At 38.5% G+C, this 16,938-nt stretch overlaps 1 protein-coding gene across 1 annotated transcript in view; it reads right to left on the bottom strand.

Annotated features, from left to right (window-relative positions):
- The window catches only part of CHM (CHM Rab escort protein), a 58,365-nt gene extending 41,828 nt beyond the window's left edge, over window positions 1–16,537 (bottom strand). The window contains exons 1-2 of the mRNA XM_068696904.1: window positions 16,412–16,537; window positions 4,994–5,060 (exon numbers count right to left, since the gene is read on the bottom strand). Of these exons, the coding sequence (XP_068553005.1) occupies window positions 4,994–5,060; window positions 16,412–16,460 (116 nt within the window). The 5' untranslated portion in view covers window positions 16,461–16,537. The remainder of the gene's footprint in view (window positions 1–4,993; window positions 5,061–16,411) is intronic.
- Window positions 16,538–16,938: the final 401 nt, after the last annotated feature.

Below are 16,938 nucleotides of genomic sequence, written 5' to 3'. Positions count from 1 at the left end.
TTAGGACTGCGTTTCTTGAAACTATACCAATAAAAATTCAAGCACATTTAGAATTAAAACTTTCAGTAAGAGAAACTGATATGTTATTTTCATAGAAAGTTATGAAAGTTTGTTTGTGAGCTGCCAGACACCTTTGATGTAAACATTCCTCTGTTCATCAGGTGGATTTTCCTTTGAAACTGCTTTCCTTTTTAACCACCACTGATGTGAATCAATCTTTTCAACAAAGCACCACATAATTCTGTTCTGAAGCTCAATCAGTTCTGAGAAGATGGTATGGTCTTTCTCAAACGAAAAATGAATCACAGCTGTCTTGCCTCTCTTCTGGCATCTGAGCACCATTCCCAAGTTACGGTACACAACCCCCAATATTAATCTTCTCTGGAAGCATCAACTTTCAGATTTTTTTTCGTCGGAATTTTAATTATCTCACCCTACATTACATGATGAATCAGGATTGCTTAATTTTCCCATCTGAAAACACCACAGTAAGAAGGTAGACAAGGCATAATTATTGTGATAATGAGTAAAGTTTTTTTTGGAAAAGTTTTGAAGTAGAAAGAAAAGAATTGACTTAGGGTTTTACAATTTGGACTCATTTGTAAACTGGTATTTTTGTTATAATTACCCAAAGATGGGCTAAAACAAGGAATTCTTTAAAGTAATAGCCAAGATCAAAGCCTAATTAAAGCTAAAATATTGTTCCAACATCACTAAATATCTCCCTTCCCTTGCTATATTAGCTGACTACAAAGACAGATTTTCTTTTTCTTAGGGTTATAACTAATTATCCTCTAGATAAGAGCATGAAACATTGCAAACAGAATTCTGTGAAAACACATTTTGAAGAAATAACAATACAGTTAGAATTTTTTTTTCTGTCAAGTTAGATAATGCAAGTTTTCTTTATGTAGCATAAATCATTTCCTTAATACTAGTTGTTCACATCTCCTTTATCACTTCATATAGATTAAAATACTCACCTTTTAGTTCAGATTTTTCAAATCAGGAATCTGTATTTTAGAGGTAATGTCAGAATTGCTTATGCTATTTTGCTAAGTTTTGGAAATGTAGCTGCAGTACCTCTACAAGAAGCTTAATTCTCACTTCTACATTAGTTTGTGATTTTTTTTTCCTCAGTTATTAAAACCATTTTTTTTTCTACAAGTACTTTGAAAGCATTAGTAAATCCCTGCCTGGAACTAAAAATTATTTCCATCTACTTAACATTCTTGGAACCTGAACCAAGAGAATACCTAATGGTACTTTTTGAAGACAGATTGCAATTTCAGAAACCCAGGACTTTCAAAAGCATGAATTACACAAGTAAAACATGAGTAAGAGCAGAAAAGGTATTTCCTGGACTGTGCCTGTGAAGAAGACCGCCCCTCTGAATGCTATGTCCCTACAGCCATGGTGTTAACAGTCAAAACTGGTCATGTCTGAAAAAAAGCTGCTGATGCCTCATGATCGCTCCCAAGAGCTGCCTCTATCTGTCTGTCCTACATTTGATCTTTCAGAAAGGAGTCTCCTGCCATCAGAGGAGCTGTCTTTTGCACAGGAAGTTACTGCCACATCGATTTTAAGGGTCTGAAAACAAAATGACCTCTGCTTCAAACCCATAAAGTTTCATGTGCTACCTATTGAGAACACAGATACTTATTTGAAATTCCCGTTCTGCCCCAGTAACTGTGTTTTGGAGCACGAAAAGTTTCCACGGATTTCAAGAGAAACAGTTAACCAAAACATAGCTTGAGATCCTCCAGCTCAACAGAAGGGGATGATGGTAGCCCCCCATAGTACATTAATTACATTACATCCTAAGGTAGCAAAAATAGCAAGGGTAATTATACCAGTTGAGACAGTTTTACACTGTAGCACCTCGCTATAATTTCACATCCTAAACAAACCTAACAACAGCTTTTCCAAAAAAGGATTAACCTGAATTAAGAATTTTTTGCCTAGTAGTCCTTTCTGAAAGTTGAATAATTCATCTTTTTTTTCTTCGAAAAATTGACTTGCTTTGAGAAGCAACCTTTCCCCTCTCAGCTTGCTGCGCTTATACAGCTATGGCAATGTGAAGACCTGAGTTGTGTTACATTATGGATTTTACAAGTTGTGAGAAAATGAGACAGCCATAGCATGAAGTGGAACATACTACACAGATATAGTGATGTTTTTCAATGCTCAGATAAAACAATTTTGGAAGGAACTTTTCAGTACTCCGTATACAAAGAGGTCAAAAAACAAGAGAAAGACTGAAGAAGTAGACAGAGCAAACTGAGCACAAGGGAGAAGTTAAAATCCTGCATCTTGACAGTTCTCCTTTGTCTTCCAGTTAAATTCTACGTGGAAAGATAAGTCAGCAAAGAATGACATCCAGAGCAAGTTTACAATCTACATATGTTATATTCTAGATGCTGAAAATTAAATACAAAATGTAGCTAAACGTGCCTCACCTCTAATCCCCCATCCTCAATAACCAAACCACTATACAATTATATTTGTATAGAGGAAAATAGGCAAAGGACCAAAATTGGAAGAGATAGCAAACCACCAGGAGAAAATCCTATGCATATGAACAATTACTGTGGGAGGTACATTCACTTGAAGTAACCAACTTTTAGTCTTGATCTGCCTTCCTTCAACAACTTTGAGTTTAAAATAGGTGCCAATCTCCGCATTTTAAATTGCAAATTACTTCTCTAAATCACTTAATATCTATCCTTGAAATTTCACATGTCAACAGCTCATTAATATCTACAGTAAATGTAGCTCTCTAAAAAGAACCACAGATTTTACGTTTATTGAGACAGATAGCTGGCACAGAGAAATAGAGCTCCTTCAATTACTATTTGGCAGAAGCTAACTTTAGTTTAAAATCCGTCTACAGGAATTTATGGCAACACTGCAGTGAAGTGACTATTTTGAATAAGATTAGCTACCGTTGATGGCAATGCTTGGACAGTGTTTATAAATCAAACTTAGAACTTAGTATTTTATAATAGGCCACTTCAAAACTATCTACCATAATCACCTATGCAGTATATTATGATAAACGCAAACAAGGCTGGAGATTAAAAGTAATAAAATGATCTATACAAGGTAACGAATGCAAGCAAACTGTAAACAAAGACTTTATTCATATATGTTTTCTAAACCTTGTACTTAACCTAACTCAGACCTTTGTAGAGTACATGAGACAGAAATTATTCCAAGTAGTACACCTAACACAAACAAGTATTTCAGAAACCCCAGATCTTATTTTCTTCTGGTTTGAAAACAATTTAAACTGATGATCCTGCAAGATGGGAACAATGTAGCCTGCAATATTATAGAAAGTGATATTCTGAATATAAACAACCTTTTTTTGTTCATCAACTTTCCATTATACTGTTATCTCAGTGAAATTAAACCTGAAAATTTACCTATAAATGATTTATTAAACTAGACATATAGTAGATAAAATTAAAATGTTGTAATTCAAATGAAGTCTTAGAAAGCTTGCCAGAGGTCCAGTTTTTCACTTGAAATTCAAATGGCATCAGTTGTGGTTTTCTGTATTTTTTTATTTTTCCAAGAGTACCAGCTTACTTAAACATGAAAAGCAAATGGCTCAAAATGCTTCCCTACTTATGGGAGGTTGTATAGTACAAAACTGTGTATATTTTTGCCAAGACGTGGATTCTTGACCATCATTAGGTGAGCAGATGCACCAACTACAGTAGTAACTACTCCTATGAGTGAAAACCACCTTTGTTAAGAACACCTTCTTCTGACCCAAAAAGCTCATGGCTTGCGTAAGAGTTGGACAGTAACTCCACAGGAGAAAGGAATCAAATGTAGAAGCCTTCACTCCCATCATAAAAAGAAGAAGATCACATGTGAATGTAAATGAACATGTTTAAGTAATAAACAAACAGTAATAAACTAAATTCCACAGTCCTAATTGCCTCCTTCTGTGAGGTGTTTTTTTTGTTGCTGTTTGTTTTTTTTTGTTTTTTTTTTTTAAAAAAAGTTCTTCATCCTGGCTAAAAACATTCGGAGATAAAAGAAAAAGAAGTTCCAGTGGCTAACTATTACTACAAACTTCGATAACCAATTAATATGGAAATTGAAATAAAAGAACTGGTCATTTAACAAAACAAAGTGGTCTACTGTTAATATACAGATTAAGCTTAAAGTCCAAACAACCTTTGACATCTCCTTACTGTAAACTAAGGTTTTTAACATTTTGTAAGTAATCTTAGAGCTAATTTTAAGAATTACAGTACCAAAATGTTCAAAACTAACATACGCTTGTATGCTGCATGTGATGTCTTTAGAATTACTTCTGTAAGATCTTCTTGACTTGCATCTCAGCATTTGTTACTATGGCAGAACAGTGAAATGCTAGAATATGCAAGAGCTATGAGGTCGATGCATATTTTCTTTACAATTATTACCATCCTGAGAGCTTTCTTTCAGCTGAATCATTAATTACATTAAATATGGAGCATCAAGTTCTGCCTCACTGTGCATTATCCCATTGTGATGGGATAAGGCAAGAACTCAAGAATGACGTAGAAATGAAACACTATGACAACCTTGTCATTTTTGGCACACAACTAACAATGAGAGCAGAAGTTTTGCTGCTACCACCACCTCAAAGCTACCTGTCACTCTCTCTGCTGAAATCCAGCAGGAACCTTCTAGAGAAGAAGTAACAGGCTTTTACTGGTTATTAATAGTTAGGATTTTACAGTTAAACATGTAAGATTTTTTTCCACTTCAGGTCAAACGTTACCAGATTATCCACTTTGGCCGCACGCACAGATATTTACCACAGCTTATCTGAAGTGCAGAAAATTGTTTAACATTATTATTTTAATTTTTAGTAATTTTAACACCAGGTGAACACAAAACACAAGTCCTGAAGGACACGCTGACCTAGACACAGATACACTTCTAACCAGTTTACCTCTGAAAAAGGAAAACTATTGGAGTAACTTACGAATCTACATGAAGAACTCTCTGGCCGCTTCTGGCACATGCTGCTGCAATAATAGACTCAGGCAAACCTGAAACGACACATTCAATTTTTAGATCTTAGTATGTTAAGATACATTAAAAAATTAAATAAAAGTATAAATTAGTCAGCAATGGCAATTCAAAAATAATTTAGTGAGTCACTGAATTTTTTTTAATACTCTTATGCAACTAAAATAATGAATACTTTTGCGTTCATTAACATCTTGCCTATTAACATCACCTTACTGAACGCAAATTTTACTTTTTACTTTTTATTTTTAATAATGGTAGGCACATATCACTTACAAACACTACCACCTCAGAGTTAAAGCTTGTTACCAATTTCATCTTGAGATGTCTTGTTGCCATAAGCAGATTGAGCACCTGCCAGCATAATGATACCAAAATTTTAATGTAATTCTGTCCCCCCTTTAATGTAATTGTGTCCCATTTCAAAGGGGTAGTGTTAGGGACAGAGTGAATGTCAGATGGCCATCCTTAAAGTGCTATCTCTATCAAGGCCTCCCGTGTCACACAGTTACGCTCTAGAAAATCTGTTTTCACTACACTCAGAAAAGTAGTAAAATAAAGAAAATGTCAAATGATAATTTTCCACTAGCAATCCCACCTGGAATGGCATGGTATTGTGGTTAAACTGGACGTTTAATAAATAAACTAGACTGTTTTCTAACTTCTATCCCCCTTCACTAGATATTTCGATGCAGTTAGATAACTTGGACTTGTAACTACATTCAAAGCAGAAGTATAGCTCCCTATCTAAAACCTCTTTTTAAATGATCTATTGGCTGTTTAAACATGTAATTCAGTAAAAGTGATTAACATTCTGCAGGACTAGTATTAGGAGACACTTACGGTATGTATTCAATTAAGGGAATGAGATTAAAAATAAGTGGAAGAAATGATCTGATTTAAAGCGCAGCCCCCGAAGCAGCTGTACAAGCGATGCGAGGCAGAACTGCAAGTGGGAGCAGCCGCGGTGGCAGGGCACAACCAACTTCAGCGAGCTGCGTGCCGAACAACATCTTGATGAGAAATTCAGGCCTGCAGTCATCTCTCTCTCCAGAAAAAAAGACCAGTGCCTTCACCAAAGAATGAAAGGCCAGCACGCTGCCTATCTGATGATTCATTTAAAACACACAATGCAATATGTTAACGTCTATTCTTACTGGTCTATGGAGTGAGAAGCTGTTAGACTTAAGCACAATGTACAATGTAACACCCTCACAGAGAGGTTTAAACCATTTTAAATGGTTGAACTAGTCTTTGTTGATTCTAGAACCTCAAAAGTGGTCTAGAAAACATCTAGCAGGACTTAGATAGACCAGACCATAGTTTCACAAACTCTTTAAGCCAGCAAAGGCAACCATGACCATCCAAATAAAAAGGTTCACGCCCCTACTCCTAATCTTTGGCCATTCCTGGCTCTACCTGCCAAGTAAATAGCTGGATTTCAACAGGCCTGTGCCATGATGGCGTTCCGTGCAGAAGTACCAATGCTTGCACCGATACCAAGAAGGAGGTTGAAGACATGCAAGGCAAAGTTACCGGGAAAATGGCTATAACTTCCCTGAATTTTTTTATTTTTAACACTATTCTGATGGATTAAAAACAATGGGGGGAAAAAAAACAAAACAAAACAAAAAACTCTTTCTGAACTGATAAAACTGACAAAAATAACAACACTTTGCATTGCTGATCTTCCACAGCAAGTCTTCTCATGGCATTAAGCTCTGGAGGAAGAAAGAGGAACAAACAGTTGAGCTGCATTGGTTCCTGGGACATTGTCTTTACAACATAAAAGTCTGACAGATGAACAGTGCCTTCACAATGGTGGGATGCAGTTTTGCTACTCTGAACCGATGCACTTGCAGTGACGCTGTTCTGACGAGCTGTTCTGACGGCCTGGTTTCAGAAGCAATACCTGCAGCACACACTGTTTAACACCTATGCCACTTTAGGAAGCCCAAAGTGCCAAACGCAACACCAAGATTTCGAAATCAGCACACTCGGTTTATTACTTGTATTTAGAACACGTCATCCTTTGACAACACAGATTCACTTTACAAACTGAATATACAGATTCACCGCTGAACTGAAGACCCTTCCAGCACTACAAGCTAATCCCAACATAATCTGTACGGCACAAGGTGCTTGTGCTACACTCTACTTAAACTACACGTCATTTCGGAGAGGAGTACGAACAGTAAGCCTAAGTAACTTTTGAGTGAAGAGAACCTACATCAATAATTGCAGACACCTATGAAGTGCCTTGATAAAGACACCAAAAATGAATTATTTTAAATTAAGAATTCAATATACAGGCTATTCTGAACAAACAAACAAGGAGAAAACATTTAACTGTAGCACACACTTCAGGGCTGTCACAAGACCCTTCAGGCACAAAGCTGTATTATGGAAAAGCACCTCTACATTCAGCTGTCCTCCAAAAGCATTTCTACATATATATATATATATATATATATGTAACACATTTAATTTCTCTCCACCTGTTAACTACCTGGAACAGAATCCACTACTCGTGTTTTGTTTGTAGCTTCTGGAAAGGTTTTCCTCCCCTCATTTGGGCACGGAGAATATTACTCAATGGAATTGAAAAACTTGTTTCTCCTTCCTTATTGATAAAAGCCACTGAGAAAGTGTTGTAAAACATCACCAAGTGCTGCCTGGCTGACCAGGACTGGAGTTATAGCTACTAGGGCATAACTGATTGCTTTAAGCTTGATCCAATTGATACTGTGTTGGAGGTCTGTTCTTCCATTAACCTTGGATGAAATTGTTCCCTGAATTAGCTTCCTCGCTCTTGAAAGCTGGCATCAATTTTCTTCACCAACACTTTGCTTCTAAGATACTGGGGCCTCCTGAGTACCCACTGGCAACAGAATGAGAAAGTATAGGAAAGGCAAAGCCCATGCATTTTAGCTTTTGGAGAGGCTCTTAGAACAATGTGATGGAGCAAGACACCATTTATTCTTACGTGACAAAACCTCAGTAAACCGAAGAAGTTCAGCCTGTGCCTTGGGCACCAGTTTCTGAATCCTATTCTCTAACAGAAATAAAGCTCCACGGAAATCAGGGAGCTTTGTCAAACGCAAGTTCCTGCTACACGCGGTCAGGACTGTATGAGGGTTACTTCACAAAAGCTCTCTTCCAGGAAGAAGGCTCCGGTAAGCAGACCATTACAGCACAGTTACACACAGTCCCTCTCTACTCAGGGAAAATAACTACTCTTGGGAAAGCCTCCTCAGAGAAATGGCAGAGATTTGTTTCTTTATGGCACATGAAGCCAAACTGTCTCCAACAGGATGCTCACATGGCTGAGCAAAATGGGCTCCATTCAGCTTATTCAATCACAGAAAAATAGTTGTTCTCATCTGGAAATGGTTTCTTGTTTTGAACTTTGATTCTCCACGAACTTTAAGCTGAATTACATTAATATTTTGAAATGCCCAACTTACAGGGGAGAGCAAACTACAAATTTCTTGTTCCTGGCTCGGTTTTAATGTAACAATTTATTACAAGATTCAAGTGACTGCAGGAAAGAGGCTATATCCCTAGCAATGATTCTCAAGTTTCACTTACGCCCAGTGAGTAAATAAAGCTGGGTATCTCTGAGCTGGTTTTGCTCACAGACTACTTTTAACACTTCCTGCCATTCACCCCTCTTGGGGAACACTCAGCTTCTGGTTTTGCTAGCTTAAGGGATGAAGGACATGGTGTTAAAACCTGTGCCACTCATGATGCCTAATGTTTTTGAACAGATAGCTGAGTAATGATTTGCATCCAACAACTTGCATCAAAACCCAGCAAGATCTAAACGAGAACCTACATTTCCTTTCAGATTAAAAATAAAAATAAATAAATTGTACTGCAATCAAATCAGTAATCGAATTACTGGGTCAGAGAAATCTGCCCTCAGGTATAATTAATAGTAACCAGTACTTTCCTACTACACTACTAGGCATATTAGTTACTGTGACACACAGCACACATTTCATGTTATTTTACCTGAAATAAAAAGGGCTACTACAAAAGAATACTTTCTCAAATAAGGTTCCAAATCCCAGTAATTTTTAGCTGTCTGGCGGTACTAGCATGAAATAAGAAGTCTGAAGAGTAATTGCATGATCCAACGACAAGCAAGCAGCAACAGATCCAGACCTCAGTATTTTATACATAAACATCTGGCAGAATAAGAGGGACTTATTTGGAGAAATAAGGAGTCCACACAATTCTTTAGAGTATAAATTTAATATGCTGACTCAGAAGTTCTTCATATTTCAGGCAGAATCAATACAGAAATAGCACTGCTTGTTATCAAGATGCATTAAGGCATTCTGTGCTTCCTGGCTGTTTCATATTTTAGAATGATTACACTTGAAATATTTGCATAAACAGTCCTGTGACTCATTTAATATTTGTTAAACAGTCCTGTGCTGCTTTTTTCTCACCAGGAAAAAGAGAGGTTTCCTTCCTGAAGGACAACTGCTTAGTACCAGTTGAAACCCAGATCATAGTTTCTTAATGTCGTTGCCTTCTCTCTCCACTTACTCACCCCATTTCTCAGTTGCAGCACCGGGAAGTTAGCCTCTCCAGCTTTCTCAAGGAAACAATGTTTAAGATTTCCCTAAAGCAGAAGGACATTACATCTGCAGTCAGACACAAAAATAAGTAAAAAAAAAATAGGGATTTTACTCATCAGTGATCTCTGTGTCACTAACGTGTTCTGACAGGGAGAACTCCGTAGGTACATCTCACCACCTATCCACACGATACACTCACGTGGGTCGGTGACACTGCCTCACTGAAATACAAATGCGAAATCAAACCAAACCAACTTCTAAGCCTTTCCTGCATTGGTCCAAGCTGACTGCTGACTATATACTTGCCCTTCTGTGCTTGGACTTCTTCCATCTTGTTAGAAGGACACTGGGAAAAAAATGCAAGCAGCCAGAACTGTACCAAGCTGGCTCTGATTAACTAACAAGCACAGTAACACAGCTCACTTCAGCACGCACAAACTGAAGTTGGCCCTACACATTTTTCTGGTTCTCCAGGTATTTGCATGTTGCACTGAAAACTGCAGCAAGAGATTGCAGGACTCTGTCAGAAACAGTTGCAGCACCAGAATAAAGTAATCCAGAAAGCAGACAGTATAAACACTAGGTCCATGACAAGCTTATGATGAAGAATAAAGTCCACTTTTCACAGCGCTAGTTTTCACTGCCAGCTGTCTAGCCACGATGCCTAGTATAACCTTCTTGGATACCTCAGAGGCAGATTAATCTCAATAAATCTTACTGATGTGGCTGTTGCAAGCTGACCTTGAAGCCTACATCCGTTTGCTTCCAGCAACCTCTGATCAAGATAGTCTCTATTACAAGTTTTTGGACCTTGTCTATGGAAAAACTCAGCTACACTTTCATTTCCATGAATGATATGTTTTGTAAGCGAATACAAAATAAAGGCCTAGCTATACATACAGTTATGATATCAATTCTATTCTTCAACACAGCAAAACGAAAATTAGAACTGACTGCTGAACTAGAAAGCTCCTTTCTCCAGTTTTAAGAGAAAGTTGATTTTAAAAACTCTACAAAATAAGCTGGCAGCAATAATTCACCTCTGTGTAATCAAAACCTAATTTTCAGGATTACACATTTGTCTCTTAGGATTAGCAGCTCTACATAACGCTGCAGAGAAGCACTGTGTCTTCAAGTGACTTTAAATGGATAAATTCACTGCCCCAAGCAGTTTATAAACAGCTGCATGTACGTGGAAGCATCTCAGTTCCGGAGTTTTTTATTGAAAACTTTTTTCCAGTCATCCAGCTGGTAAGCTTTTACAGAATTACACAAGCTTCCTTTTGAAAAGGTTTAAATGTTTAATTTGCTTCACTGTATCTACTAAATAAATCACAAGTGGCTTTTTCATAATATCAAATGCTGAAGGGAAATATATTCAAAATGCTGGGACAGAGACAATTTCAAAACAATCTTCTGGAGTCAGACAGTTGACCAACTGCAATAAATTCTGTTTGTATGTGAACTTCTAAGAGATGAGCAGCTGATTGTGAAGAAGCTCACTGAATTTTCATGCAATGTTTTAAATGGAACTTTTAAATTTTCTGGCAAAGTTAAGCTACTTATTGCATGCAATATTTTTTAAAGTTAAAGCCAGCTAATTGAAATTAATAATAGTTTTGATTAATTTTATTGTATGTCCGTATTGCAGAGTAACATCAGAAAATGTTTTTTCATCACAGCAAATAGTAATGTCACAGAAACGCCAGCCCACTAAGACAAATAAGCAATGATAACTGGTCAAGTAAGGAGCCTCAAGTAAAAAGTTTCTTATTCTACACTCTGTCATGGGATGTCTAAGAAACACAATCAAGGTAATAGATTAAAAAACTATGATGCAATCTGGCAGACCAGTTTTTTGAACTACAGGTAAAAACAGATTACTGCGAGGTGACAAACTGTTCACTTGAACAGAACAGCAGCTCTCTTTTTCACAATTAGAGGTTTACTTCCAACAGAAGGAGAATTTTTGGAGAAATACCAAATCTGTGTGCTTTGATATAAGCATTAAGATACAGATAAGCACATCAGGATGTATACATACTCCCCTTAAACCAAATCTATTAAGAATTAGAACAGTTTGGTTGGAAGGAGCCTACCAAGATCCCTGAACCCAACAACAGCACCTCCTGGGATCGGCAAATGTGCTGAGGATGCGCTGCACTCCTGCCCTCAGATCACTGATAAATGTGTTGGGTGGGACTGGCCCTCGGACCGAGCCCAGGGAAACACGGCTGGCACCCAGCTGCCGGCCAGATGGACCATCCACTGCACCCCTCGGAGCCCTGCTGCTCATCGCCCAGCGTGCCGTGGACACTGCGAGGGGCAGTATCAAAGAACACAGGTGAAACCCAGAAGCCTTATGTCTTAGAGAAAAAAATAAAATTGTGTTAAACTGTAAGTAGATTTTATAGCAGACACTACAGCTGAGTCTAATCTTTAGTTTACAGCCAAAAGCAGTGGATTAAATATATATGTGTATATATATATATATAAAAGCAAAACACATACATTAAAAGATAAGCATAGTAAGACAGATGTTAAAACTTCTATTTTTATCCTAGTCTTCTACTACCTTCATCTTTCCCTTCCTTTTCTACCTCTCTGCAGGAAGAAAGCCCACTCTCCTTGCTCTCTTCATAAAAGGTAACTTGAAAAGTGAAAAGTTTATTTTCCTAAATTAGCAACTACTCCATATAGTTACCTATGCACCAACAAAGACTATCACAAAATGCTTTGCTTGGTTTTAAGGCAACCCCAGTGCACCAGTGACTTGAAAAACCTGGGTTCTTTGGGAAGGACTGGAGAATAGTCACAAACCGAGGAGAATGACATTTGCTATTGGAGACAGAAAAAAATGTTCTCGATTACTTCTGATTCTTTTCGATTACTCCTGATTCATACCTTTCTAAGATCAGCAATATAATCTGAAAAAGTTACAGGCTGGAAGGGACAGTAGAAGATTCACAAAATAATGAGTTTTCTCACAAGAGCAGCAAGGGACATTTCACAGTATCTGGGAAAGAATCCCATGTGAGATTTCAGTGGGAGTCCAAGTCTCTAAGAAGGCTGTCACAGCCACTCTGCTCCACAAGAACATTCAGAATAGAAAGCGTGCCAGAAAAAAAAAAAAACAACTCAATTTTAGTCTGGTTAAAAAAAATAAGTTGGTAAGAAGATAAAGGTATGTTTAAAAAAAAAAAAGAGAAGTGGAAATGAGAACACTATGCCAGTGTTCATTTTGTTTGACGCTTACACGGACGGGTAATGCCTTATTTGCAAACAATAATAATAAAACGGGCCTATTTCCTCCTCAGAAACATTAACTTTACAAGTCTGTGCCACTGTATTAGTCCACAATGACCACGGGCATTAAAAACATCCATCTTCAGCGGGCTTTCCTTTTAGTTTCTGCTGCACAACTCTAAGTAGGTGCTGATGTGAAATAAAGACTGCGCATATATAAAGTAAAATAACCAAAATCTCAACCCAGAATGTGTTAGAAAACATTTTGGTCACATCCTAAAAATACCCTGCATCCATAAAAGCATTAGGAATAATTCACTTTTCAAACTTTTTTTTTTTTTAAATCATTCTCTAAAGCTAACTTCATCACTCACATTATAGTATTTAGGTCAGTTTTTCATGATGTATTTTTAAAATTGTCTTAGTATCTGGAAGTGATTTTTCTTAACACTATACTTACATAAGATAAACATAAAGTACTTACACCACTCCCAGCATATCGAACAATAAATAATAGATTCTCCTGACAGGACTTTGATGACCTGGCAAAGCCCGAGTGCTTTCAGCCAAAATCATATGAAACCATAAATCACTCTTTATTTTATAGAATATTTCAAAATGGATTCCTGCTTTCTACCTTGAAAGTCATTTCATGTGTTATTTATAACCACTGAAAACCAGAATGGAAAGAAAATTGCATAGAACTAGAAAATTTACTGTGACTGCTTTTATAAAGAATAACTCCTTTTTAGGAAAAAAAATTAGAATTACTGGCAAACTTGTGAATACACCTGCCTCTTAAAGAGTAATACCTTTTATTTTATAACTTCAACAGCAGTTAATACAGGCCTCCTGTGGGATCAGAGACAAGTTTAAGTTACGACTGAATATAATCCAATCAACTGAAACAATTCAAAGGTAAGGGTGACCCTGCATCCTCATCAGTCCCACTTAAATAAATATTTCAGTTATGGCTGTTTGCAGCAGCCACGTTGCAAATCTTAGCATTTACAGTGACTTCTGCCATGACTTCAACAGTGCTCAATGTTCTGCCTATGAGTTTTCCCTTTTGACAATTACTTAAATACAAAAACCCTTCCACTGACTTCTAGATCTGTGTCATTCTCTCATATGGGTGTTTTTTTAACATACTTATCAAACAACTCGTGACATTCCCTCCTCCGAGATGTACCCTTAAAATGCCTGCTCTCATTTAAAAGTTGGCCCCACAAAAGGTTGGCAATATCACATTCCTACATCACTATTACCCAGTCTAAAGTCCTCAAGCAAGCACTTCCAACATCAGCTGTCAAAAACAGGACATTACAGACCTTAAGAAAAATAAAAATCACTGAGTATAAATTTCCAAAATACTAGAACAACTTTGAAGATTGATGATGCCTTATCTGCTTTGGCAGAAAATCACCCAACAAAGCCATTTCTATTTGGTTATTGGATAGCTCGAGCAGAATACTATAATCATACAATCAGGAATAGGGAAATAGGGATACGAGAGCCTTAACGAGAGGGAAAAAATAAAATGAAATGAAGTAAAGTAAAATAAAGCTTTAACACTACAAAAAAAAAAGGGGGTGGGGGGGGCAGAACAAAAGAATGTTGTAACAGCTTTAGTTCTTGTGTTGTCATGGAAAACCTCAAGATGAGCCCGCCAGTTTATGCCATGTGATAATCTAATTTTCTTAAGAACCACGGATGTAAGCTCCACCATAGGAATTAAACTTTTGCTGCTGAACCCACCAGGGTATTCCTGTACTACACATCAGCTTGTTCTACAGTTGGCTGTGCAAGACATTGCTCTCTCTGAGTTAAAGAAAAGTAGTCTCTTCAATAAGTGAATTTGCTTTTACCATAGAAATATTGATAAAGTAATTGAACCTAAGCATTAAATGCACCACTGATGACAAAAATTCAGAGTGAGGTTTCTGGTTTCACTCCAAGGAAACAGTTAAATGACTCTGAAATAAAAACAAATTCAAATTCAATAATACCACTCAATCTAATTACTAAAATTAAGAAATGCACAAATTATAAAACCAGACAAAGGCCACGCATGCAGAAAAGAATGCAATTACTACTGTGCACTTAACACCAGCATTACAGTGTGACAATTAAATATCCACGTGTACACTCAGCACTGGCTATTGGATTCAAAAAGAGAGCGCTGAGGACTTTAAGCTATTCCTTCAGAAGTCAGCTCCAGAAGATGAAAGTTCTACTTTGACTGACATCCCATGTGGGCAATTTAATACAGACAATCAGCACTGTTGGCCATCATTTACGTATGTTTTTAGTGAAAAGAAATGCAAAGAAAAGTCAAAATAATTCCTGAAATGCAGAATTCTGAAAATCTTCCAATTAGTTCTAGCAGGACTCCTCCTACGAGTGGGCAAACGTCTGAAAAAGGCATCCTCTAACACAAATCCTCAGCAGCACCACCAAATACGGCAACATCTCTGACGAAGAGTTTAGCTCAAAGGATTTTCTCCCCCAGCATCAAAGATCTGATATAACAAGGGATGCCCACAGCAGGAGCAGCGCTCTATCGCACAGTGTCACACACAGGGGACCTGAAAGCCAGCACACGGCCACGGGTGCTGCTGCCAGAGCCACTCAGCTCACCTGCACTGCGCCGCCCCTCAGCACTGGGGCTGCCAGAGCAAATGGGACTATGCTCTGCCTGGAACAAAAATTATGAAGTCTCCAGAAGAAAACTGTGGCAGGGGCTTTTTACTTTTTCATAGGGATCATGAAAGATGAAATCTTGTCTAGGTAAATTATAGTTCTATCAGAGATACAACACCTTCACTAGCTTGCTTAGTAGCTAGATGGTTACTATTACTATTCACCTTCTGGTTTCCTCAGTAGCTGGAATACCCAACGAACCCAACATTGGTCATACTTTTATGAAGCTCTGAGTTTCCTTTAATTTGCTACATCATTGCATAGGTACCTTTTACATGGCAATAAACACCAAAACAACGTCCTAAATCACACCAGATAGGCAATTGTTAATATTTCACTCTTTTGGTTTGGTGTTTTAGCCATTCATTCTTCGCTATTCTTCCCTTACACTCAAAACATTCACAAATCTGAACATCCAGGAAAACATCAGGTAAGGCTACTGCTCCACAGAAGAGGAGTACGCATGCAGAGGGGGCCTTTTAATCTTTAGTTATGATTTTAAAATGTATTTTGGTGTAATATTTTGATGTAATATTTTAACTGTCGCTACAGTGTTGTGGTACGTTTCGGTGAGGCGCTGCAGGTGCCCATCAGGACGCGCTGTAACGGGGCGGGTGCCGCTTCACAGAGGTCCCGGCCACACCGTGATGCTCCCTCACGGTTTACTGGATATTGAGCAACACGCTTTAACGAGAAATACCCCCAAAAGGACGCCCCTCAGAGCCGCTGGCAGCCCCCAGGCCGGCAGGAGGGCGGCCCCGAGCTCCCCCACACCCCGGGCACCCCCCGCCTGCCCCTGCCCCTGCCCGGCCCCGCCGCGCGGCCCGTACCGGTGCCCACCACCACCACGTCAAACTCCGCCGGCAGGTTGTCCGCCATCTTGGGAGCGGCGCCCTCACGTGCCCCCCGCGGCGGGAAGCGGAGGCCGCCGCCCGGCGGGGGCTTCCGGCTGCGGCGCGCGGGGGCCGCCGGTAGCTGTAGTCCTGCCGGGCCCCGTGACGCGGGGTGTGTGTGTGTGGCAGCCGGCCCCGGGGGAGCCTTGTCACCTAACAGCCACGTTAGGCGTTGGGCTGCATTCGGAAACCTTTCCGTTTTCCTCAGCCCATTTTAACAGTTTTCCCAATAAAAATGTTAACTTTTTTCTTTCCCTCTGAGGCGTTCGGTGTCGCTTTCCCTCTCCCGTCCCCTTGGGAGGAAAGGAAAGGGAGATGGGGTCGAAGGATACAGGAGTATTTTGTGACACAGAATACCAAAAATAAAAAGACATACTTCAAAAAATAAAATAAAATTAAAAAAAAAAAAAAAAAAAAACACAAGTAGATGAACAACATAAGCACACTGACCCGGCATGGAATAG

The sequence above is a fragment of the Anas acuta genome, chromosome 13 (assembly GCF_963932015.1).
Source record: "Anas acuta chromosome 13, bAnaAcu1.1, whole genome shotgun sequence".
NCBI lineage: Eukaryota > Metazoa > Chordata > Aves > Anseriformes > Anatidae > Anas > Anas acuta.
Note: the sequence above shows the minus strand (reverse complement) of the source record. Positions and strands in the feature narration are given on the sequence as shown.